The sequence below is a fragment of the Diabrotica virgifera genome, chromosome 6, assembly GCF_917563875.1.
Source record: "Diabrotica virgifera virgifera chromosome 6, PGI_DIABVI_V3a".
NCBI lineage: Eukaryota > Metazoa > Arthropoda > Insecta > Coleoptera > Chrysomelidae > Diabrotica > Diabrotica virgifera.
The window spans coordinates 208,736,187-208,763,014 of NC_065448.1; the positions used below are offsets into that span (position 1 = coordinate 208,736,187).

At 31.4% G+C, this 26,828-nt stretch overlaps 1 protein-coding gene across 1 annotated transcript in view; it reads right to left on the bottom strand.

Annotated features, from left to right (window-relative positions):
• Positions 1-26,828, bottom strand: part of LOC126887179 (carbohydrate-responsive element-binding protein) — a 226,091-nt gene that overhangs the window by 129,596 nt on the left and 69,667 nt on the right. Inside the window, exon 2 of the mRNA XM_050654565.1 lies at positions 1,968-2,074. Within this exon, the coding sequence (XP_050510522.1) occupies positions 1,968-2,074 (107 nt within the window). The remainder of the gene's footprint in view (positions 1-1,967; positions 2,075-26,828) is intronic.

Genomic DNA, 26,828 nt, shown 5'->3' on the forward strand with positions numbered 1-26,828 from the left:
ACACGAATTTTTTAAATTCGAGTTTTGGTTGAAGTTTTGTTTCGTACCACCGCATTGAAATTTGACACGAATAAACGCCGATTTATATATAAACAAATATATGAGCGTTCAAAATTTGAAACTTTATTGTTTATTTATGAAGCATAACGTAAACAATTAACGTAAAAAGTGAAATTATGTATAGTTCATATCATTAGCTACAATCCGTAAAAGTTTCAAGTTTCTAAATTGTAAAAAACAAGAGAATTCAAGCATTTTCCATTAAAATCGTTTTTTTTATTTAAACAATTAATAAACATAAAAAAAATTATTGACTATTCGTGTATTGTTCCCGCGAATGCATATGTCTGCAAATTTTCATTCATTTGCATCGAAGAAAAGTCAGTCAAATTAACGTCTAAAGATTTGATGCAAACTATTGAAGTAAAGAAAAGCGTTTAATAATAATAAAGACATATTCATTCTATTTGGATAACAAGGAGGTATTTTTTAAAGTAGCTAAAATTGCTTGTCTTGAAATTTAAACCATTTATCTTTATTTATTTCATTAAACTGTCTACGAAAGAAGTTAAGGTGGGTATGCACTTATGCATACAACTGTAGTAAATGAGAGAAACATATTCAAACGACATAGCGATATTGGTTGCCTTTCCAAAAATTTAAAAGATATAAAGGCGGTAGTAATCTTCGGCCTAAAAATATATTTATGCTATCGTGCATTTTCAAATCAAGTATAGTACTAGTTGCTCAAAACATTTTCAATAAAATTTTAAGTAATTAAAATGACGATGTTTGTGCGACCAGAGATTGTTTTATATCGAATAAAATATAAATGCCGATAAAACGTTTGATAAAAATATTTATTTTTAAGCCACGGTTTATGTAATTTTGTTTAATACGATGATTAGTTTTAGTACAACAATGATTATGACAATGATTGTTAATTACTAATGACTAGCTTTCGTGTGTAATATTCGCGTAGTTAAATTGACAGTGTGTAAAATTAAATGGTTAATAACAGTTACTTTCAGATATATCTATTTTCAAACAAATAATTTCATGTCGATATCCCTTCCAATAATTTTTTGAAAACAATATCCGGAGTGGACTCCGGACCCCCTGGAGGGGAGCGTTTCGTAAATATAGAGGTTTCTAAACTTTGGTGCTTCCGATAACTGGAGTACCCTTAAAAAATTGTCGGACAATATTACCAGTTAATGGTAAATATTTTTATCAAACAATTCCGCAAAAATCTTTTATACCTCTTTATGATGCTTTCGCCCTCCATCGAACTATGGAGTCATAAATGATTTTTTCCGGCTTGAAGGACCATGTGTTCCGTTGGGTGGTTGAGTTGCGGGTAATAATCTTATTGTCCACGGAAACAATTAAATGAAATTAAAATAAATGTAAAAACAACAAACTGTCTGTCATTAATATATTTATTTCAATCGGTAAAAAGAACGTGAAAATGTCTCGAAAGAGGGTTTGTTATTTTAGCGAGGGTGTGACCGCACGGGGTGCCCGCTAAAAAGAACGTGAAAATGTCTCGAAAGTGGGTTTGTTATTTTAGCGAGGGTGTGACCACACGGGGTGCCCGCTGTGACTCTACTGAACTAGACCACAAACACTAATCTGTCATTATGTGGTTCTACCATATGGCCAGACAGGCGACAATTTATTAGATCTGGTGTTGAATAGGGATATATTTCTTACTGGTGTAAGAATCTTGAAAATCGGAGCACAAATAATAAAGTTATAAATTGTCAAAATTCATCAAAAATTTTGGTTGGCGGAATTTTGTGCCGGTGAGTGTTTGGATCATATTTTTTATGTTCAAAGTATTACAGTAAAATTATACGTTGACAAAACTACATATATGTTTTTACATGATAATGTCCAAAATATAGGCCAAAAAGCCAAATTAGTGTCTCTTAAAAATGAGTATGTATATAATAGATACTTACACTGTAGATGCCAACACCTCCATATAACATTGTTTAATCGTATTTTGTCTTTCCATCTAAGTCTTATACCTCTGAATCTGTTCCACTTGGGAGACGTTAATTTTTGTCTGCAATAAAAGATATACAGTTAATATGGACAGTACAATATTAAAAAAATGTGTGTGTTTTGTATGAGACCAAATCCATTATCAAAAAACCAATTATCAAAAGAATATACGACATACCGAGAGGAAAAGTGATCTATTATAATAGAAAAAGAGGCAGCGCTGAAAAATCTATTTGAATTTACTAAAGCTAGATTTTTCACAGTTGGTTACTGAGATTGTATCAAAGTTGCTTTGCTACGAAGGTAATTATTTCCATTTACTAAGGCTGAAAATCAGTACACACATTCTAAATTAAATATAAATAAAAGTTATTATAGTCGGTCAGCTGTATGACGGTACAGAGCCGGTCGGTCGGCCCCAATAGCCGATTGAGGAAATCAAACATTTTGGCTCGCAATTTTTTCGTCCAGCATGGATTTACTTGAAATTTTCACAGAAGGTAGGGAATAGTCCAAGGATCATTTTCTATATCATGTCGCTATCATACGCTAAAACCTTGGGGTGGTTCCCACCCCATCTCGGGGGTGGGAATTTTTTATTACATTTTAACCATGTAATTTGATGGAAAAAGTGATTCTAAGAAAAAAATGTTTTTTACATTTTCTTCGTAAAACTAATATTTTTCGAGTTATTCGCGCTTGAAAAAAACAGTTTTTCGACGAAAAAATCGACATCTTTAGAGGGTTTTTTGAGAATAACTCGAAAAATATGCATTTAATCAAAAAAACTGTAGATATCAAAATTGTATCTTTTAGTAACACAAACCAAATTCTTCTCCCATAATATCTTGTAAGACCAATACGAACCGAGATACGGCATGTTAAAGGTTAGCTTTTTTAGTCAAATGTACAATTTGAAATATTTAAAGCCAAATAATGGGAAAATTTTGCATTTTTAGAGGAAAACTTAAATAATCTTTTTTTAAGTATACAATTAGACCTTTCAAAAAATAATAAAAAGTTTCTAGCATGAAAATTAAGCGACTTACAAAAAAATGTCGGTACCTGCTTTTCTCTACGAAAAAATCAGTGAAAACAACCCCCTAACTACCTTCCTGATTCAAAATTGGTCTTAACCTTTTTGTAGTTCCTTTTATATTTATATTATCAATACACTCAAGGAGTTTGACCTATTTAAAATGCCTAATTTTGAAAAAATTGGAGTTTAAAGAAAAATTGATTTTTTGCAATTTGGTATTTTTCACCTTTTACTCCAAAATATCTCCGAAAATACTGAAGATATGAAAAAAATTATAAACTACACTAAATTGTAGCTTTTTTAATGACTAAAGTTACTCTGTGCATAGACTTTCATTACAGTGAATAGTTAGCCAGATATAGCTGTTTAAAACCTCCATTTACCAGCAAACACCCCCTTATTCGAGCCCTTTAAACCCGCCCCAATTAAAAACTAAGGCATCTTACGGAATTTGATTTACACAGTCTTATAGCTCTTTAAAAATCCTACAAGATCATTTTTGAGGGGTCTCATTACTGAGAGGGTATCAAAGTTGCTTTCCTACGAAGGTAATTAAATCCATTTACTAAGACTAAAAATCAGTACAGAGTGAGATATAATATTTTTCCAAAATTAGGCATTTTAAATAGGTCAAACTCCTTGAGTGTATTGATAATATAAATATAAAAGGAACTACAGAAAGGTGAAGACCAATTTTGAATTAGGAAGGTATTTAGGGGTTGTATTCACTGATTTTTTCGTAGAGAAAAGCAGGTACCGACATTTTTTTGTAAGTCGCTTAACTTTCATGCTAGAAACTTTTTATTATTTTTTGAAAGGTCTAATTGTATACTTAAAAAAAGATTATTTAAGTTTTCCTCGAAAAATGCAAATTTTTCCCATTATTTGACGAAAAAAGCTAACCTTTAACATACCGTATCTCGGTTTGTATTAGTCTTAAAGATATTGGAAAATAATTTGGTTTGTGTCACTAAAAGATACAATTTTGATATCTACAGTTTTTTTGATTAAATGCATATTTTTCGAGGTATTCTCAAAAAACCCTCTAAAAAAGTCGATTTTTTCGTCGAAAAACTGTTATTTTCAAGCGCGAATCACTCGAAAAATATTAGTTCTACGAAGAAAATAAAACATTTTTTCTTAGAATCACTGTTTCCATCGAATTACATTGTTAAAATGTAATAAAAAATTCCCACCCCCCGAGATGGGGAGGCAACCACCCCCAAGGTTTTAGCGTATGATAACGGCATAATATAGAAAATGATCCTTGGACTATTCCCTACCTTCTGTGAAAATTTCAAGTAAATCCATGCTGGACGAAAAAATTGCGAGCCAAAATGCTTGATTTCCTCAATCGGCTATTGGGGCCGACCGACCGGCTCTGTCCCGACATACAGCTGACCGACTATAATAACTTTTATTTATATTTAATTTAGAATGTGTGTACTGATTTTCAGCCTTAGTAAATGGAAATAATTACCTTCGTAGGAAAGCAACTTTGATACCCTCTCGGTAACCCCTGTTCTACGTTTCGCTTGACCGACCGTAGTATGAACTGTGAAAAATCTAGCTTTAGTAAATTCAAATAGGTTTTTCAGCGCTGCCTCTCCGTCTATAACCAAGCTTCAAAGTATGCACGGACATGATGCTAGAATGAATTCCCTCGAGGTAGGTATACATTACAGTTAGTGATGTTAGAAGAGAATATTCACAAGAGAATATTCTCGAGAACAAGAATATTCTCGGCCAAAAAATTCTCTCGAGAATATTCTCGGCAAAAATTTTCTATATTTTCAAAAACCGAAACAAAAATAAAAACTAGATACAGGTCAAATTATTATAATTTAAAAAATATGTAGGTATATTGTTTTTGCCAATCCCATGAACCTCTAGAAGGGTGTTTACAATGTCAATATTTATTGTTTTGGTGCAATATTATAATATATAACAGGTAGCAAAAACGCGTTCCAAGATTGCGGCTGTAATTTTTAATATTTTTTCGAGATATTTGGCACACGTATTCGTAATATAATAAAGAATGGCGGTACAGAACCCAATTTGAAAAATATATTAATATGTGGAAATTACTCTGTAATTAAATACAATATTAAAAAAACAAGCCTGTACCGCCATTAAGAAGAACAAAAAAATACACTTTCTTCAAATAAACTTTTTTATCCGATGCCTAGATTTTATGTCATTTTGGAACTACTAAAATGTTTTATTTCATTAACGGACATACCGTCCCCTCAATTAGTCCGTTGTATCGAGGTTTTACTGTACTCCCAATTAATTGGAGCAAAATAATCATTTAAAGCTATATAATCAGCATTCTTAAAATCATAATACAGAATATCGCAAGACAAATGATTAATATCACTAACAATTAATTCACATGAAAGTGCAACAGGGTGGTAATTGTTTGACAATAAAGTGTCCACCGCTGTGTCAACAGTAATTGATTCCAGAGCATCATCATTACAAAAACATAACTCAAGTAATACTCCATGCTGATTTGCAACTACATTGGCCTGCCTTAAATTCAAATATGAAAAACTTTCACAAACTGTTAATGCAGGATATTCTGCAGGGCAAGAGACAGAAAGACCATCCTCAGTAGAATAATTCCAAGTTGCTTGTGGAAGATTATAGTCTCCAAAAAGATATAAGCTACTATTAGGGTTGTTTTCAACAATAAACTCTACTGCAGAGCAATGATCCACATAAATATCCTGATTTGATGATGGTGGAATGTAAACAGCTCCAATAATAACAGTTTCGTTATGGCTTGACAAAGAAACAAACATATGTTCAACATTAATAAAGTGAGTGGTAAGATGCGTAGATTTAAACTTACTATTAACTAAAATTAAAACTCCACCACCTCTATTCTTTGAACTAGTATTTAAGTTTCTATCAGCTCTGAAAACACTATAATTGTTGAAACAAAGCTCATGATCAGTAAAATTATCTGTCAACCATGACTCGACCAAAGTAATAACATCATATACATACACAATGTGCAATAGCGTTGTAGCTCAACTAGCTTTGTACGGATCCCACCAACATTCTGGTAATAAAGTAATAAAGGAGAACGTTTCAGTTTTTTTGGAGCTTTTTTCACAATTGTTGGCATACCACGGATATATTTAATAGAAATATCAAGTTCAAGTTCCAAAATTACAGCCGCAATCTTGGAACGCGTTTTCGCTACCTGTTGATCGGTACTGTTTCGTCTTAAGCAGAGAAGAAAAAGTTGAGGAAACTGAGTTTGTAGATAATTTAGCAACTTTAAAATATGATGATGGGTCGGCTGAAATAATGGCAGATTTGGCACTTTATCGGTCTAAGGAGGGATTTTTTGGACAACCATAGGTTGTAAAATCAATTGAAAAACTAGACCCAATCATATGGTGAAAAGGTACATGTTTCGGAACAAAATTAACTAAAATAGCAGTTGATATATGCCTTCATCCAGTGCAACGACTGAAAGAAGTTTCAGTACTTATGGTTTTTTTTATCCACTCCTCTAAAAGAAACCGGCTCACTGCTGAACGGGCTCGTAAGGTAACTTTTATTATTGCTCACCATTTAAAATTATTAGACGTAGACCAAGCTGAGCTGGCCACTCGTGAAAAACAAAATCCCACAACTTCTCATCAGTACATTGCAATTCAGAATGTAGGTGACTAGGATGAGCTAATGATAGAAATATATTCTGAATCTGAGGCCTCATCTTTTATCAGACCACATCGATTATTTGCTGTTAAGAAGAAAATTTAATTTTTTTTATCAAAGAAATTTTGTATTTTCTGTTTTGTATTTTTTTATATACAAATAACACTGTTGTTTCGTCTCACAATTTTGTATATAAGATAATGATTTTTATTACCCTATTTTTATCTTCAACAATATTCTTAAGCGCGTCATGGGGTTCATTCTTAGAATATTCTCCATATCGAGAATATTCTCGAGAATATTCTCTGATTTTTCATTCTCGAGAATTTTCCAACATTAATTACAGTGCCTAGATTTATGCATACGTAATTGTGGTAAGCTGTAAAACAAGCAATAAACACAGCGTGGGTTTAAGCTTTGAACTTTTAACAGGGCCGTGCTAAGTCAAAGCACCGTACAAATTTTATAAGAGATATCCCGATTTACATAGAAAACTAAAAAATCATTAACAATTTTTATACAAATTTAACCACATGAACGTACAAAATTAAAGAAATAAAGCATACGAAATATTTATTAAATAATAATACAATATTTATTTACATAACTATAATAGAGATATACAAAAATATTAATATGTGAGGTCAGTGTCACTATCACTATCATTAGTACGTTCTTTAAGAGGAAACAGTAGCGATCAACAGGTAGCAACAAACGCGTTCCAAGATTACGGCTCTAATTTTGAATATTTTGTCGAGATATTTGGCACACATATCCGTAATATAATAAAGAATGGCGGTACAGAGCCCAATTTCAGAAGTATGTTAGTATGTGGAAATTACTCTACAACTAAATAAAATATTTAAAAAAAGGAGCCTGTACCGCCATTAAGAAAGACAAAAAAATACACTTTCTTCAAATAAACTTTTTTATCCCATGCCTAGATTTTGTGTAATCTTGGAACTACTAAAAATCGATTTTTTTATAACAAGAAATCGAACGTCACTGACTTGGCAACATTTCGGGCCTATGTGTATAAAAATTAGGTAGTGGATAGGTAGCCGGTACCGGTGACTTGTTCTGTAGCCGGTAGTCGCTTATTATTGGTCTAAATCATGTCTAAATCAAGGTTTAGTTTAGGTTATGTTTATGGTTGCTTCGTGTTTGAGTATGATATATTCAGTATATGTAATATATTCTCTATCTATGCTTCGTGTGCTCCTGTGTTTGTTTTGTATAAAGTTTAAAGCATTGAATTGAATTAAAGGTTGAAAGACCAAAAGGACAAGATGTAACCGTAATTGGTTTACAAAAAAAAAAGAAAATGAAAAGCCAATCCGATCAAGTTGAATTTAAAAAACAAATAGTTTCTAATCTCTTCTAATCTTGTTTCGGTATCAATTTTAAAACTATGGTAACTTGTGAAACATGGAAATCTATACAGGATCTTGTTCATACAGAAAAGCAGAGTTTTGCCTTCAGAACTGCCAGAAATTTTGGTTCTGCCGGGGTACAATAATAGTCGTAACTATTGTTACTTTTTAATTTTTTAATAAAGTTTTACTTGATCTCTGAGTTAATTATTTGTGATCTGTTTTATTACTTTTTCATAAAAATGCACATTGCTTGAAAATAATTATTTAAAATAAAATGCACTTATTTCGCACAATCATTGAAAATGTATAATGTAAATGCAGCTATTTTGTATAATTTTCGTAAGTAATACACATGCTAATACATCATTACCTAATGTATTACTGGTACCCGGTACCCCTGCCTGGTACCGGCAACCAACTCATTGACCGGTAGTTCCGCCCACTTAATCGCTTAACCAATAAAAGCCAACTACCGGCTATGGAAGAAGTCACCGGTACCGGCTACCTATCCACTGCCTAAAAATTATTGTTTTTGATAGTATACTGTCAGTGTCGAATTACCGACGCATTGTTGCCACCTGTTGATCGCTACTGTATCACCTTAAAGGTAAAATATTGCAAAACCTCTAAATTTTAAAGAACCGCTTGGATTGACATGAAATTTGGCATACACACTCAAAAACTGAGTAAAATGAAAAAGATAAAAAATGGTTCAAGGCAGGTTTTGTTTATATTCGATTCAGAGTTGGACTACCATCTCCATATAGCAACTATGTCAGCATCCTTATGCACCATCAGTGAAGTTTATGCAGTCATAACTCTGAAGGGAATATAAACATTCTGCCTCTTTTAAGGCAAACCATCGCGATGCAATGAACCCACCTTTTGAGACGCAATCTAGCGACATCTCTCGTATTACGAGGAAAACAACGAAAAGCCCCAGATACAAAGTTTACTACTTTTTAAACAATTAGAATAATTGAAATAAAAATATAATAAACAATATTTTAAATCTAAGACTTTTCGTTAATAAACTGCTTTCTGGCTGCATCCCATATCTCCGGATTTTACAATATATATCACGTAGAGACGACGAAAATAGGAGAAAGCAAATAGAGGACACTTAGGCCACGCATTTACCTTCTCTTCTCTGAAAAACTAATGTTATTAATGTTTCTACGCCCAAATCGGATGTCGTTGTCAAAATAATTTGAAAAAACAACGACATTCGATTTGGGCTTCGAAACGTTAATAAAATTAGTTTTTCAATTTAATTGTGGCTTATTTCCCAATCAAACTAGTTAATTACGGAAATGGTTTTACAATAAACTCATACTGTTTGAGTACATTGCTGGGCGCTACATTATTTTATTTGATCATTCTAACTTGCTTTATGTACCATTATAAAAATAAAAAACACGAGTAATACTTCTTAATCAGTAGTAACAATAGTAATAAAATAGTAATTAATAGATCAATGAAAAAAGTGTCCTACAAACACAAAAGACATCACAAGTGACTAAAAAAACTAGAATTACAATTTTGATTGCGCAGTTACTATTAGCTATCTACATAAAGGTGCTATTAGCTATCTACATAAAGGTGGATTTTAAAATAAAATCCTATTGCACTGAATCATCTCGAAGTTCTGATTATTTAAAAAAGTGAACTTTACTCCGTTTAAATATACATATTCAACATTTCCACAAACAATTCCGATGGGCTCGTATAACTCAGATAAACAATTGTATTTATGTTTCAATTAGTTCGTTCTGTACGGTTTTCAACGAAGTATGTACTCAGTTATAAGAAGTATTAAAAATGTGTAATTGCATTATGAAAACAGTATGTTCGTATGCAGTTGTCGAACCCGAACACGGCCTGTCAAATTTACTGGAAATTAGAATGTCTACCGTTTTCACCCATTTTGAAAAAAAAAAGGCGAAAACACTGAATTATGTATGTCTGTCTGTCCGAGTTGTCTTGTAAACACAGCTCCTCCGTCATTAGACCGCATAAAATGACAAAGGAGGTGTCTCATTTCTCATTCTATCAGTTCTAATAACGTAGGAGTTATATTCGCGGACAGACAGGACAACAGGACAGACAAGCGTGAAACCGGAAGTATATTATTTTCGTCTTGCTAACGCGCGTCGAATAATATATCGCTAGTACTATTTCTGCGAGTTTAAGACAGCACATCCGGTTACAACTCTAAAACCGGCAGTCCGAGGTCAAATTTTTTATCTCTAATACCATCTTTGGGTTATAAGCTCTCATTCGACAGCTTATTTGTCATTCTATCAGTTTTAAGAACGGATGAGTATTTTCGCGGAGAAACAGGAAACCGGAAGTATATATAGGGTGAGGCAGATAACTGGCCTATTAGAAATATCTCGAGAACTAAAGGCAACAGAATCATGACAATTGGAATAAAGGGGTTTTGAAGGATGATCTATTAAATGAAAATATTTTCATCTCTTTGCAACTTCCGGTTATACCGGAAGTTGCTTATAACTTCGTTTTTTTAAATGGGACACCCTGTATATTTTTACATTTTTGGATTCTCTTCGATGTCTTCTTTCTTAAAATATAAGGTTTTGTAATATTATACAGGGTATTTTAAAAGAAAATTACGTTTTTTTATTAATTTCGTAGCAACATTCACACCCTGTAGAATTGTAGTAGTTTGACATCTAAAACTCTACTTACGTTCAAATGATTTTTAATATACTCTACTATTGTTAAGAATCATTAGTATAGCTAAATTTTTAATTTTAGTATACAGGGTTGGTCGAAACTCGGAATGAGTATTTTCTGAGTTTTCTTAAATGGAACACCCTGTATTTTTGTATTGTAGTGAAATGATATTTTATAGTACTTTTTTATTTCTTAAGCATTCCCTATACCTAACTGCTTTAATTTGTGAGTTATTGGTGATTCAAGCTAAACATTAATTGCAACAAAAAATACGTAAAATTTTATTAGGTTGGCCGTGAAAATACTCAATTTCAAATAATTTTTCCGAAATAAATACATATTAATCCAGACTGGTCCTTAAAATTACCAATAATGGTTTAGCTATCGAAATACCTTCTTAGTTAAGATTGTTGGTTTGGTGCCATTAACAATTAAGCACAAATTAAAGCAGTTAGGTATAGGGAATGCTTAAGAAATAAAAAAGTAACATAAAATATCATTTCATTACAATACTAAAATACAGCGTGTTCCATTTAAGAAAACTCAGAAAATACTCATTCCGAGTTTCGACCAACCCTGTATACTAAAATTAAAAATTTAGCTATACTAATGATTCTTAACAATAGTAGAGTATATTAAAAATCATTTGAACGTAAGTAGAGTTTTAGATGTCAAACTACTACAATTCTACAGGGTGTGAATGTTGCTACGAAATTAATAAAAAAACGTAATTATCTTTTAAAATACCCTGTATAATATTACAAAACCTTATATTTTAAGAAAGAAGACATCGAAGAGAATCCAAAAATCTAAAAATATACAGGGTGTCCCATTTAAAAAAACGAAGTTATAAGCAACTTCCGGTATAACCGGAAGTTGCAAAGAGATGAAAATATTTTCATTTAATAGATCATCCTTCAAAACCCCCTTATTCCAATTTTCATGATTCTGTTGCCCTTAGTTCTCGAGGTATTTCTAATAGGCCAGTTATCTGCCTCACCCTGTATTTTGTTCTCGTCTCGCTAAAGCGCTTCAAATAATATATCGCTTGTACTATTTCGGCGACTTCAAAACAGTACCTACTTTTAGTCCAGGGCGCATCTGTATTGAGATGGACGTTGAGAGGTGACTCAAATTTTTTTGCAGAAATTGCTTGAAAATAAATCAAATAATAATATTTGAGTTATCCTCCCTCTCAAAAAGGTCCGGAACATTGTTTAAATAATCAAAATGTCAAAAATTGAAGGAAAAATTCGATTTTTGTCTTCGTTTTTTGATTATAACTTTAAAAGTATTCATTTCCGAGAAAAGTTGTACTGACATAAAAGTTGCGTAATTAAATTTGCTACAATACAACATTGGTTAAAAATTTAAAAAATAGTCACCCTTGTTGCAAAATAGCAATAATTGCGAAAAAACCGTACAAAAACAAGTATTCGCGTTTTACGTTTTTCAACCATTTATGCTACACTTAGCATAACTAAGACGAGTCATAGCGATGAAGAAATAGAAAACTTTTATGAAGATATAAATAGAGCTATGGAAAAAGATAAAACCCACCACCTAATCTTAATGGGCGATTTTAACGCTAAACTTGGATATAAAGAAGATAACGCAGAAGTGGCTATGGGCTCATTTGGATATGGTGAGCTAAATGATAGAGGAGGTATGCTACTAAATTTTTTGTTGCATCATCGGCTATACGTGATGAACACATTTTTCAAAAAGAACCAACAACGTAAGTGGACGTGGGCTAGTCCAGATGGCATAACAAAACACGAAATTGATTTCATCATCACAAACAGAAAAAATATTATCCAAGATGTTACAGTAATCAATAAAATCACTGTTGGGAGTGACCATCGGTTGGTTAGAGCAAAAATATTGATCAACATTAGACAAGAGAGGACAGCAATGATAACAGAGAGGCATTCTAATAAATGGGAATCGATAGAAGATAGTGTAGCTTATCAGAATCTCATAACTTCAGAACTGAAAGAAGTAGAACATCTAAATGAAAATGCATTAGATATAGAGGTGACAAACATGCGAATAAACAGTGCGATTCGAAACGCTCATAGCAAATATAAGGAAAAAAGAAAAAACAAGATAGATAAACTTACTCAAGCTACTAAAGACCTTATAAACAAAAGAAGAGAATTGAAAAACAAATACACAGATAATTTTGCAGCACTTAGACAGTTAAACAAAGATATCACAAAATCCATTCGAAAAGATGTCACAAATTACAACACTGAACACATAACTCAAGCCATTGATAAAAATAAGAGTTTAAAGGTACTGCGCCGACAAATGACTGAAGGATCGAAAAATATTTGTAAACTTGTAAATAAAAAAGGAGAAATAACAACAAATAAGGAAGATATTTTAAAAATTGCTCAAGATTTTTACTCAGAATTGTATAAGCGAGAAGAACTTCCAGATCCTGATCAAAGTCAAATACCAAAAGTTCAAAATGTAGGCACAGAAGACATCCCAGATATCACAACAGAGGAAATAAAATCAGCTCTCTCGGAGATGAAAAACAATAAATCACCTGGAGAAGATGGGATAGTCATTGAACACATCAAAGAAGGAGGAGAAACGTTAATAAATGTGTTGAAAAAGATGTTCAATGTTTGTTTGACAAGAGGCGTAACCCCCTCTCAGTGGCATAATGCAATAATAACCATAATGCATAAAAAAGGTGACATTTCAGATCTGAAGAACTACAGACCTATTAGTTTGCTCTCCCATACATACAAACTATTCATGAAGATAATAACAAAACGGCTTGTGAACAAACTGGATAGTTACCAACCTTGTGAACAGGCTGGGTTCCGCTCCAGATACGGAACAAACGATCATCTACAAGTTATAAAAACGCTAATAGAAAAGTGCACAGAGTATAACAAGCCTATCTTTCTTATATTCGTGGATTATGGAAAGGCGTTCGATACTATAGATCATCATAAAATGCTTCGAGCATTGGCAGACTGCCGCACTGACTACCGATATATCGCCTTGATTAAAAGTATCTACGAAACTGGTACAGCTTGTGTTCGACTTCATGAAGATACCAAGAAATTTAGAATAGAACGTGGAATTAAGACAGGGTGATACTATCTCCCCGAAATTGTTTACAGCTGTTCTTGAATATATGTTCAAGCAAATGGAAGGAGAGGATAATATGGGAATCAATATAAACGGGGAGGATCTGAACCACCTAAGATTTGCCGATGACATCGCTTTAATATCTGATAGAGTTGATAAAGCTACAAAAATGCTGCACACGCTCTATAAAGTGTCAAAAACAATTGGTCTTAAAATTAACACCTCAAAGACAAAATTTATGACCAACCTCGTAGTCAGCGATAAAATTCAGATTGAGAGCCATAGCATCGACCAAGTAATAGCTTACAAATATATCTAGGGCATGAGATTCGCTTAGGCCGAGATAACCAGACAACTGAAATACAAAGAAGGATAGGTCTCACATGGGCTGCCTTCGGTAGATTAAATAATATTTTCAAGTCTAATATTCCAGTTTGTTTAAAAAGAAAGGTTTTTGACCAGTGTGTTTTGCCGGTTCTTACATATGGTGCAGAAACACTAACTCTGACAAAAAGAACAATAAATAAAATAAGAGTTACACAACGCGCTATGGAAAGATCAATGTTAGGTATTACCATCAGAGATAAAGTACCAAACCTAGAAATAAGAAGAAGAACAGGAGTCACGGAGGCAGTTGAAAGAATAGCCATGGCTAAATGGGCTTGGGCAGGACATGTTGCCAGACTGACGGATGACAGATGGACCAAAAAGATTCTGGAATGGCGACCAAGGCAGGAGGCATATCGAAGCAGAGGACGACCACCGACTAGATGGACTGAAGATATCAAGCGCATCACCACAAATTGGATGCAAGAAGCTCAAGATAGAAATAGGTGGAAATTTTTACGGGAGGCCTACGTTCAGCAGTGGACAAATATAGGCTAGTTGATGATGATGATGATGCTACACTTAGGACCTTCATATTTCACCCAGAAAAACTTTATGATACAGTTAAATAATACTGTAAATTTCATTAAGATCGGTTTAATAGATTTTGCAAAATAAATTTTGAAATCCAGCTTTCGCAAAAATAATTAATTTTTTCAAAATGTTACGGGACTGAAAATAAAGCAGACAGCAAGTTGAAATTTTTTTGCTTATAGAAGTGTACTGTACCTTTCATTTGCAATTTTCAAAATTAAAATCGATTAAATACCAAGGCGTCAGAAAATTTTTGTAATAAACCATAATTTTTGGTGCTACGCGCAGGACAGCGGTTTTCGATTCACACAAGTTGATTTCCACCAAAATTTCTTCCAATCTTTATCTAATACATTATTTTCTTACTCTATATTTTGTTGTATTTTAATATTTTAATTCCACAAAAATCAAACTAATTTTATTATTGTTTGTGAAATATTGTTTAAACAATTGCATATGTTTAAAAATAATAAACTTTTATTATTTAAGTTAAAATATATGAACAAAGAAAGTTTTTGCTAATAAAAGTGTTATTTCAAAGGATACAGTATGTGTTTTTATTTTGCAATAAACAAATTTATTTATTTATATCGAAATGTAATAAAAATTAAAATGTATCAATCATTATCAAAGGTCATTGGAATGCCCAATCAGAGGAAACTATCCGCTGTCCTGCGCGTAGCACCAATAATTAATGTTTATTTAAAAAAATTCCTGACGCCGTGGTGTTAATCGATTTTAATTTTGCAAAATTGCAAATGAAAGGTACAGTACACTTCTATAATCAAAAAAATTTTCAACTTGATATCTGCTTTATTTTCAGTCCTGTAACATTTTGAAAAAATGATTCTTTTTTACGAAAGCTGGATTGCAAAATTTATTTTGCAAAATCTATTGAACCGATCTTAATGAAATTTATAGTATTGTTTTACTGTATCATAAAGTTTTTCAGGGTGAAATATGAAGCTCCTAAGTGTAGCATACATTAATGGTTGAAAAACGTAAAATGCGAATACTTGTTTTTGTATGTTTTTTTTTACAATTATTGCTATTTTGCAACAAGGGTGACTATTTTTTAAATTTTTAACCAATTCTATATTGTAGAAAATTTAATTACGCAACTTTTATGTCAGTACAACTTTTCTCGGAAATTAATACTTTTAGTTATAATCAAAAAACGAAGAAAAAAATCGAATTTTGATTATTTAAACAATGTTCCGGACCTTTTTGAGAGGGAGGATAACTCAAATATTATTATTTGATTTATTTTCAAGCAATTTCTGCAAAACAATTTGAGTCACCTCTCAACGTCCAAATGTACTAATATTTTTACAGATGCGCCCTGGTCTATTTCGCTTGCAACAAAGTTACTGTTTTTAAGTCGCTGGAATAGTTCAAAACATATTTATTTTTATTGACAGGGAAGGAATTTTTGAACAAGTATAAATGTGTGTACATTTAAAACTTTTGAAGTTGTTGAAAAATATTTTTTATATAATATAATTATATAATTCTATATATGTATTGTATAATATACAATATACCCTATACGCTGTGAGCTCGTACATAGAGGGGATATTTACAAATTCGCGAGCGCCAGTAGTAACAAGTCTGTAAACCTTTACCGGAAATTTGACATAAATGTCAAAGTGATTAATTTAAAATTAAAATTAAAAACATTAATTATAAAAAATATTAGTTGGTCAAAGCTGTGGTATATATTTTTACCTTAAATATACTTACGTTTTAAATACTGAATTTAAGTTTTTTTAATGTTCCGTAATATGTAATTATAAATTAATCTTAGCGCCATCTACACGATAATTGTGAAAGTATCCGAAGTAAGAAATTCATATTTTATCAATAGAACGTCAAAATGATTAGCAAAATCTTAAAAAAATCGATTACAATTTAATTACTTTTTTGCGTTGTAAATATTAAGCGATAACAATTAAATAATAAATTTAAAAATTACCGGTGAAAGTTGAATTAGTAGTCCGCTAGGAGCGACACCAGCGAAGCTCAGAGCGTATACAATTAAAGATTGAAGTCTGGCAATTATAGTCCAGGAACCGAAGCTTTTCACCTCGCAATTTTTACAGAATGAATCGATTTGCTTGAAAATTTGAGAATAAGTAGTGGATAGTCTAAGGATCAAAATCTATATTATGCCGAAAGGCGCTTTTACCATGGGGGTAGTTGCCACCCCACTTCGGGGTGGAAATTTTTTTATTATACTCGTATTTTGACCGCAAAAGTCGATAAAAACATTCATTTTAAGCAAAAAATGTCACATATATTTTTTTGATAAAATTAATAGTTTTCGATTTATTCGCTATCGAAAGTGTTAGTATTATATCGAAAAAAATCAATGTTTTTCGATATGATACTCATTTAGGATTCACTCAATTTTTGCCGTAGAAAATTTTTTTTCAAACCAAGTTCTTGGGAATTAAATAACCTACAATTTCATATTTAACAATTTTTTCGTATCTCTGATACTCATCTTTCTATTCTGAAGAAAATGGCATTTTTTACCAAACTACAAAAATTCATTATTCGCTTTTAACTCCAGTTTTTTAAAAACTAATCATTTTAAGCCAGTTAAACTTCTGGAATCTATTAATAATATATAAATAAAGAAGAATAAATAAGGCCAATGTCTAAAAATACCGCCAACTTACATTATTATGCTTCCAATTGGATTTCTCCTTTTTTTTTCAAAAAAATATATTGATTTTTTACCCCGTTACTTTTTATTTTTTATCGTAGAAAGTTTTATAAAAAATAATAGTTATAGGTTTTTACAAGCTCTATAAGGCTATTAATATTAAATCCTTTTAAAATCCTCAGTCGCAAAAAGAGGTGACTTTGAAATGGTTGGTAAAGATGGGTTTTGCATGTTATTACAAGTTTTAATTGTCAATAGCTCACTCAATTTGTACCGTAGAAAAAATTTTTTCAAACCACTTTCTTGGGAATTAAATAAGCTACAGTTTTATATTTAATCATTTTTTCGTATCTCTGATGCTAATCTTTCTATTCTGAAGAAAAGGGCATTTTTTACCAAAATACAAAAATTCGTTATTCGCTTTTAACTCCATTTTTCTAAAAACTAATAATTCTAAGCCGGTTAAACATCTAGAACCTATTAATAATACATAAATAAAGAAGACCAAACAAGATCAATGACTAATTTTAATCAGGGTGGTGAGTAGGAGGAAGTTTCCGATCACTTTTTCGCTGAAAAAAATAGGGACTAACATTATTTTTATTATCATTATTAAGTCACTTAATTTTTGAGCTCGAGACTATTTTTTTATTTCTGGAGATGGATCTTTTTAAATAGGTACTTTAAATTAGTTTGAACAAGTTATCCTCGTAAAATGCATAGTTTTCCCGTCTTTTGACTTTGAAACTACAATATTTATCATTTGACGAAGAAGAGCTTACATATGTATAATAAAGTATAGCTCGATTACTATTGACCTTAAAGAAATTTAAAAAAACAGTTTTGTTTATTTTTTCAAAAGGTACATTTTTGTTAAATAAAGTTGTTTTGATAAAACGAAAACTTTTTGAGTTATTAGCAGAAAACTGTTTAAAAACATTGATTTTTTTCTATATAAAATTAACACTTTCGATAGCGAATAAATCGAAAACTACTAATTTTATCAAAAAACTGTATAGAACGTTTTTTGCTTAGAATAAACGTTTTTATCAACTTTTGCGGTCAAAATAAAATAAAAAATTCCCACCCTCGACATGGGGTGGCAACCACCCCCATGGTAAAAGCGCCTTTCGGCCTCATATAGATTTTGATCCTTGGACTATCCACTGCTTATTCTCAAATTTTCAAGCAAATCGATCCATTCTGTAAAAATTGCGAGGTTTTGTCCTATTTTAAACTTCATTACTTGGACTATTAACCAAAATATTTTATATAAGCAGAGAAATACATTGCAGATGATATAAATGCATTACAAAAACGTTTGAACCTGTTAAACGATTTTTTGCAATTATTTGTATCAAAAGGGTGGTTTTCCAGATTGTTCAAGGGTTGAAAATGTACACAATATCCATTATTATTATTGAAAATATTTCAAATATTTCAACTGCATAATTTAACACGATTTAAATCCATAAAATTCTTTAATATTCATTTTTTCAATAAGGAGTGGTGTATTCACCCCTTAAAAATAAAAAGATCACCTAGCTCATAGGTTTATAACTGTGGAAAAGGGGTCTAAGCCTAATTACAAATTTTTTAGCAAAATATATTCAATTATAAAAAAATTGGAAGTATTGACCTGGTTCCCTCCACAGTGTTTGGACTATTTATGGACTTCGATAACCCAAACCTCTGTTTCCTGCAGAGGGTTCAGTGGACTTTTTTTAAAATCCTTAACGATTTAAGGCAAAAATGCATCATTTTAAGACCTTTCATCTACCAGTAACAAGTTTTTTGAACGAATTTGTTAAATGGCGATTTATGAATGTTGATTTACTATTTAATTTATTGCTTAGAAAACTGTAAAAATAGACCAGGGCCCATCTGTAAAAATATTAGTACATTTGGACGTTGAGACGTGACTCAAATTTTTTTGCAGAAATTGCTTGAAAATAAATCAAATAATAATATTTGAGTTATCCTCCCTCTCAAAAAGGTCCGGAACATTGTTTAAATAATCAAAATGTCAAAAAATTAAGGAAAAATTCGATTTTTTTCTTGGTTTTTTGATTATAACTTTAAAAGTATTCATTTCCGAGAAAAGTTGTACTAACATAAAAGTTGCGTAATTAAATTTCCTACAATATAGAATTGGTTAAGAATTTAAAAAATAGTCACCCTTGTTGCAAAATAGCAATAATTGTGAAAAAAACATACAAAAACAACTATTCGTATTTTACGTTTTTCAACCATTTATGCTACACTTCATATTTCATCCTGAAAAATATTATGATACAGTAAAACAATACTGTAAATTTCATTAAGATCAGTTCAATAGATTTTGCAAAATAAATTTTGCAATCCGGCTTTCGTAAAAAAATTCATTTTTTCAAAATGTTACAGGATAAAGCAGATAGCAAGTTGAAAATTTTTTTGCATATAGAAGTGTACTGTACCTTTCATTTGCAATTCTGAAAAATTAAAATCGATTAACACCATGGCGTCAGGAATTTTTTTAAATAAACATTAATTATTGGTGCTACGCGCAGGACAGCGGATAGTTTGCTCTGATTGGGCATTCCAATGACCTTTGATAATGATTGATACATTTTAATTTTTATTACATTTCGATATAAATAAATAAATTTGTTTATTGCAAAATAAAAACACCTACTCTATCCTTTGAAATAACACTTTTAGTAGCAAAAACTTTCTTTGTTCATATATTTTAACTTAAATAATAAAAGTTTATTATTTTTAAACATATGCAATTGTTTAAACAATATTTCACAAACAATAATAAAATTAGTTTGATTTTTGTGGAACTAAAATATTAAAATACAACAAAATATAGAGTAAGAAAATAATATATTATATAAAGATTGGAAGACATTTTGGTGGAAATCAACTGGTGTGAATCGAACACCGCTGTCCTGCGCGTAGCACCAAAAATTATTTTTTATTTCAAAAATTTTCTGACGCCGTGATAATTAATCGATTTTAATTTTGAAAATTGCAAATGAAAGGTACAGTAAACTTCTATAAGCAAAAAAAAATTCAACTTGCTATCTGCTTTATTTTCAGTCCTGTAACATTTTGAAAAAATGAATTTTTTTTGCGAAAGCTGGATTGCAAAATTTATTTTGCAAAATCTATTAAACCGATCTTAAAGAAATTTACAGTATTGTTTTACGGTATCATAAACTTTTTCTGGGTGAAATATGAAGGTCCTAAGTGTAGCATAAATGGTTGAAAAACGTAAATTGCAAATACTTGTTTTTGTATGATTTTTTCGCAAATATTGCTATTTTGCAACTAGGGTGACTATTTTTTAAATTTTTAACCAATTCTATATTGTAGGAAATTTAATTACGCAACTTTTATGTTAGTACAACTTTTCTCGGAAATGAATACTTTTAAAGTTATAATCAAAAACGAAGAAACAAATCGAATTTTTCCTTCAATTTTTGACATTTTGATTATTTAAACAATGTTCCGGACCTTTTTGAGAGGGAGGATAACTCAAATATTATTATTTGATTTATTTTCAAGCAATTTCTGCAAAAAAATTTGAGTCACCTCTCAACGTCCATCTCAAAACAGATGCGCCCTGGACTAAAAACCTAAGACTTCTTAGTTTTTAATAAATTTTACCTACAACCTTGATGTTGCGTAGAAAGTTGGGTTTTATAGAGTTAAAAATGTGGTTAAAATTTCAGAGTGATTCATCAATTAGTTTCAAAGATATTTAATTGGTTTATCCCAAACAACTTTTTTACAATAACATACATAAGTCAGAAAAAACTGAACTTACAATGATTTTACGGGAAGCACAAGAAAGAGAGAGTATTATATAAGAGAGAGGAATTTTAAAAAAATGGGAAAAATCATTTTTAGGTATTGTTTTATTAGAACCGCTAAGGATTGGAGCTTCCTTCTTTTACAAATTTTTGGAGATTTCGCAAAAATTTTAACGTTTTCGTGCTAGAATTTTAGCATCCACCTGCAATTTGGCATTTATTGATGTATCCGATCTCTCCGATTTAACTAGAGTATAATGCTGCTGCATTTTCGGATTGCAAAGAAATTGAAAATGTTTATACATTTTTAATTTATTTATTCTTTTGTTGAGTACTAAGGAATCTTTCTTGTTGGAACTTTTACCACGCTGAGCAGATGGGACGTGAATTATTTAAAATTCCCTCATTTTAATTTCCTCGGCACCCTGTATGATTTATAATTTTTGAAAATCACGGGAGGTTGTAACCAAAGGAAGTTCCACCTGTTGTCAATCTGGTGGTATGGGAACGATATTTATTGTCGTTTTCTGTGCTAATTCGATTGATAACAACTTATTTCGCACTTATTGTTTAGAATTAATTATGTCACAAAACATCTGTACAAAGAAAAGAAAGTGTTCAAAAGTGGAACCAGAATAATAGGAAACTTCAATACAGTAAAGAGTTCTTTTTAATCCAAGTTGTGAGGCAGCTTCCGTATGAAAAATTGCTGATTCGGTATCTTTGTGGATTCCTGTTCAAAAATGTCACCTTAAACAAGTCTAACTCATTTTTTTTCTGCTCCGGAAAACATATTTTTCTACGAGCGTGCAAAAATGTCTACTTTCGCGCACGCATTTTAGTTTAGAAAGTTTCACTTTTCCGCACGCGTGTTACTTTTCCGCACGCGTGTTACTTTTCCGCACGCGGTTTTTACTTTTCCGCACGCGTGTTAATTTAGATATGTTAATATGGCCTTAAAGTAATTATAATACATGCAATAAACTAATATTTAGATATTATTTACTAATTTATTTCAAATATATCTTATTGTGTTCCTGTTTTAATGAAATTAACGCGACAATTCGATGAAATAAAATTATTTTGATATAATATTCGAAAGTCAAATCGGTAGACAATAACAGTCGTTTTGAATCATCGTCATGGAAACCAAGGTCGTCGTCATGCTAACTAATTATATTGAAAGTTTGGTTTTGAGAACTTTGTCAAAGAATTAATTTGTGTATGTATTTTCATATTAATTAAATTAATTGATTAAGATTTGGTAATTTTTTAAAGACTCTTAGAAAAAATATTGTTCCTAACTCTTGTAGAAAGTCTCTTTTCCGCACTCGACTGCTTGCCGAACTCCCGCTTCGCGTCGTTCGGCAAACTGCAGTCGCGTGCGGAAAAGAATGACTTTCTGCACTTGTTAGGAAAATAATTATTTACGCACCCTATAGTACGGCACGCAGTGCGCTGCGGCGCTTTAAAAATCGAATGCACGCGCTTAATTAACAATTAAAAAACAACGGTTAAATTGAAATAAGGTCCGCTTGCTCTTCAGAATCTTGAAATTGAATGTTTTAACTTCCATTTAGGCATGTGACAAACCTGAAAAATAATAATTTACACATGAGTTTTCCAGCCTCAAAAATGCGTATTCTCGCATTTTTCAGATTTTAAATCGCTTATAACTCAAAAACTATCACCTTTAAGAAAAATGACGAAAGACCTTTTCTGTTTAGAATAACCAAGAAAATCTAAAAAAATCTAACAATACGTTTTCTGGAGTAGAAAAAGATTCTGGAGTTTTGGAATTTGTTTAAAAAAATGTTTAAACAATTTCTGCCCAAAAATTTCGCTCGGCACCCTCCTGATTTGTTTAAAGGGGTCATTTTTGAAGAGTAATCGGCAAGAAACCGAATCAGAATTTTTTTCGTACAAGAGCTGCCTCACAACCTGCACTATTTCAGGGATGTTCATTTCCTAAATACATTATCTTATTTTACTGTAATGTGTTTATCTCCATTTAGTTTGCATTTAAACTTTATTAAACTGATATTATTGCACGGAAAAAGTCTGGTAACATCATTCAGTTAGGGCTGCCAAGTCCTACAAGTCGATTTATATAGGTTAATTGAGATTTGTATAATGTAGGTTGTTCTAGTTCTAATTATTGGAATTGCTGGATCTTGATACTGCTAGTAGTCTTAACGAATTAGTAAAAATGTGTTTAAACTCTCTTATAATAATTATATTATTGTCAAGAGCGTAGCTAGGATCAAAATTTCGGATCAATGCTTTTTAAATGGATTCATTTATTTTTCGAATCCTGAGGATACTAATAAATATTTTGGAACTTTATCTCTGGAAGATAAATAGGCGTACCAGTTTTCGTTTTTCTAAATAGAAGCCTTCTGGAGGTACAGTGGAACCTCGATAAGTCGGATTAACCGGGACCGCAGCCGCGGCCGATCCGGGTTATTCAAAATCCGGGTTAGCCGGAGAATATGGTAAAAATAATAAAATACATATAAATAATAAACAAATACACATTATAATTGCAAAAACATTAAATACATATGCACAGTACATCTAAATATACGTACAGTTGCATACAGTATTGTTTATTTCTTGGTAAAAAAACTTAGTCAAAGTGAAAAAAATGTTGTTTTGTCTGATGAATATCGGTCCGGGTTATTATCGGGGTTCCACTGTATTTAAAAAAACTATTTACAAGAAGCCATCTTTAATTATCTTAGGAAGCATTTTCATACTAGGTGAATTAAGTTAAGTTGTCTTTAAATTATCTGAGAAATCTCCGGTCTTCGTTTGTTATGAGAGTTGCTTGACACCTTGTATTATTTATTTATTAAGCTCAACAGGCCGTGAAGGCCTAGGGCTGAAAGATTTAATTTTTCCTTACAATTACTATTACATATTTATATATAATGCTATATCCTATACTACTATAATATATACAATATTACATTTGTTTGTATAAAACACTTAATACTACACTTAACATTATAGTCTTTCCATACATTTCTTCACCACTTCCTTCCATTGTTTTCTGTCCAAAGCTTTTTCTTTCCAGTTTACAATATTACTTTGTTTTAAGTCTTCATATACGCTGTCCTTCCATCTCCTTCTTGGTCTTCCTATTCTTCTTTTTTGTATTGGCTTACGTAATAGAACCATTTTTGGCATTCTCGCCTTTCCCATTCTTTCTATGTGTCCTAAGTATCGGATTCTCTGTGCTTTGATTGCCGTCGTTATTTTTGGTTCATTATATAGTTCTTCAAGTTCCTTATTATTTCTTCTTCTCCATTGACCGTCTATTTTCACGCCTCCATATATTGCTCGTTGTATTTTCCTCTCCCATCTTTCTAAAAGGTCTATTTCTGATTTTTTAAGCACCCATGTTTCACATGCATATGTAGCTGTAGGTCTGATAACTGTTTTGTAGATTCTGATTTTTGTTTTTCTTGACACATCTTTGGATTTCATTAATGGACGCAATGCTCCATACTTTTTGTTTGCTTTTGCTATTCTTGCTTTTATTTCCCCTTCCCCATGTCCCTTTTCATCTACTTTTACACCCAGGTATGTAAATTCTGAAACTCTTTTAAATGCGCATACATTTTCTCCTTCTATCTCCAATGTGAAATTGTCTTCATTTTCTTTATCTGTTTCTCCCATTATCATGTATTTTGTCTTTTCCTTATTTATGAGAAGACCAAAAGGTTTGGCTTGTTTTATTATATTGCTCATTAATTTTGTTAGCTCTTTCTTACTTGTCGATAATAATGTTAGATCATCTGCGAATGCAATACATTGGTGGCCATTTTTAAAAATCGTTTCCTGTGTGCTTATTTTACTTTTCCTGATTATTCCTTCCAGTATTACATTAAAAAGAGTCGTTGATAGTGGGTCTCCTTGTCTTAATCCTTCCTTTGTTTCAAAATTATTTGATTTATGTCCCTTCCATGCTATTTCGTTTGTGGAGTTATCCATAGTCATCTTTACCATCCTGACGATTTTACTTGGTATGCCCATTTCTTTCATTAGTGCGTACATCTGTTGCCGCTTTACCGTATCATAGGCCTGTTTAAAGTCGACGAACAGGACGTATACTGCTATTTTATGTTCGTAGCACGTAGTTTGGATTTCTTTTAACGCAAATATTTGGTCTGTCGTCGACCTATTACTTCTGAATCCTGCCTGATATTCGCCCAATATCTTTTCCGTGTATTGATTCAGCTTTTTTCTTAAGATGTTTGTCAATATTTTGTACACGACTTCTAGCAACGCGATACCTCTATAATTTTCACATCTCATTTTATCACCTTTTTTATGTATGGGGCATATCCTTGCCCTGGTCCATTCTCCTGGCATTCTTTCTGTTTCCCATATACTTTTTATCAGGCTATGTATCTCCTTGTGTAGTCTTTTTCCTCCTGCCTTTATCATTTCCGCCGATATTTCCGTTATTCCTGGGCTTTTATTGTTTTTTAGCCCTCTTATTTCATTTTCTATTTCTTCCCTCGTAGGTGTTTCTATTACTATATGGTCATCTTCAATTTCCTGGATTGTTCCCCTTTCTTCTTCGTTTTTGTTTAAAAGTTGTGTAAAATAAGTTTGCCAATTTCTCATTATTTCCCCGGGTTCATTTATTAATATTCCTTCCTCATTTTTCATATATGGGTTATGTTTCTGATATCCCCTTTCCATTTTTCTTGTTTCCTGGTAAAAGGATCTTATTTCCTTTTTTTGGAATTTTTCCTCTATCACTTTGAGTTTTTCTTCGTTGTATTTTCTTTTTTTATTTCTGCATGTTCTCTTCATAATTCTCTTCAATTCTCTATATTCTTGTGTGCTAATGTCACTATTATTTCTTAAGTTTTTTATTCTTATTTTTCTAATTTCTAATTTTTCTAATTGACACCTTGTATAGATAACTTTTATTTTAATTTCAACTTTTAAAATTCTAATAAATCAACAAATTTTACTATCTTGCAAGAATTTAAAATCAATCACGCAATAATCCAAAATTACCTATTAGTTTACTAAATTATAATATTCATTATTTGTGTAACGAATTTAGCATTCTATACCTGTTATTCATTAAATTAATCGTATAAATATAATGTGTGAGTGATAATAAGTATTTAGAATGCATGTTTTCTCAATCACTGCGAAGGTCATAGATCTACATCTCTATTTGAGTATACATACAATAAATTTTTATCAAAGTCGATGAATATACATATAAAATATATATTGATCAAGCAGAAAAAACAAGCTGAAAATGTGAACATTATCATAACTAAAAGTTTGTTTATTTACGTATTTAAATTCATAATATGGAAAATTGCTATTATGAAAAGTTGCTTAGAATTAAAAATTATGTTTTAATGTGCAATTATACCATTCTAATTTAAATGTTGTGAACTATAAAGATACTTGAGTCTTGATCGAAATTCATATTTTTTATATATGTACCTCGTACAAAATTAATAAAATTTGATATA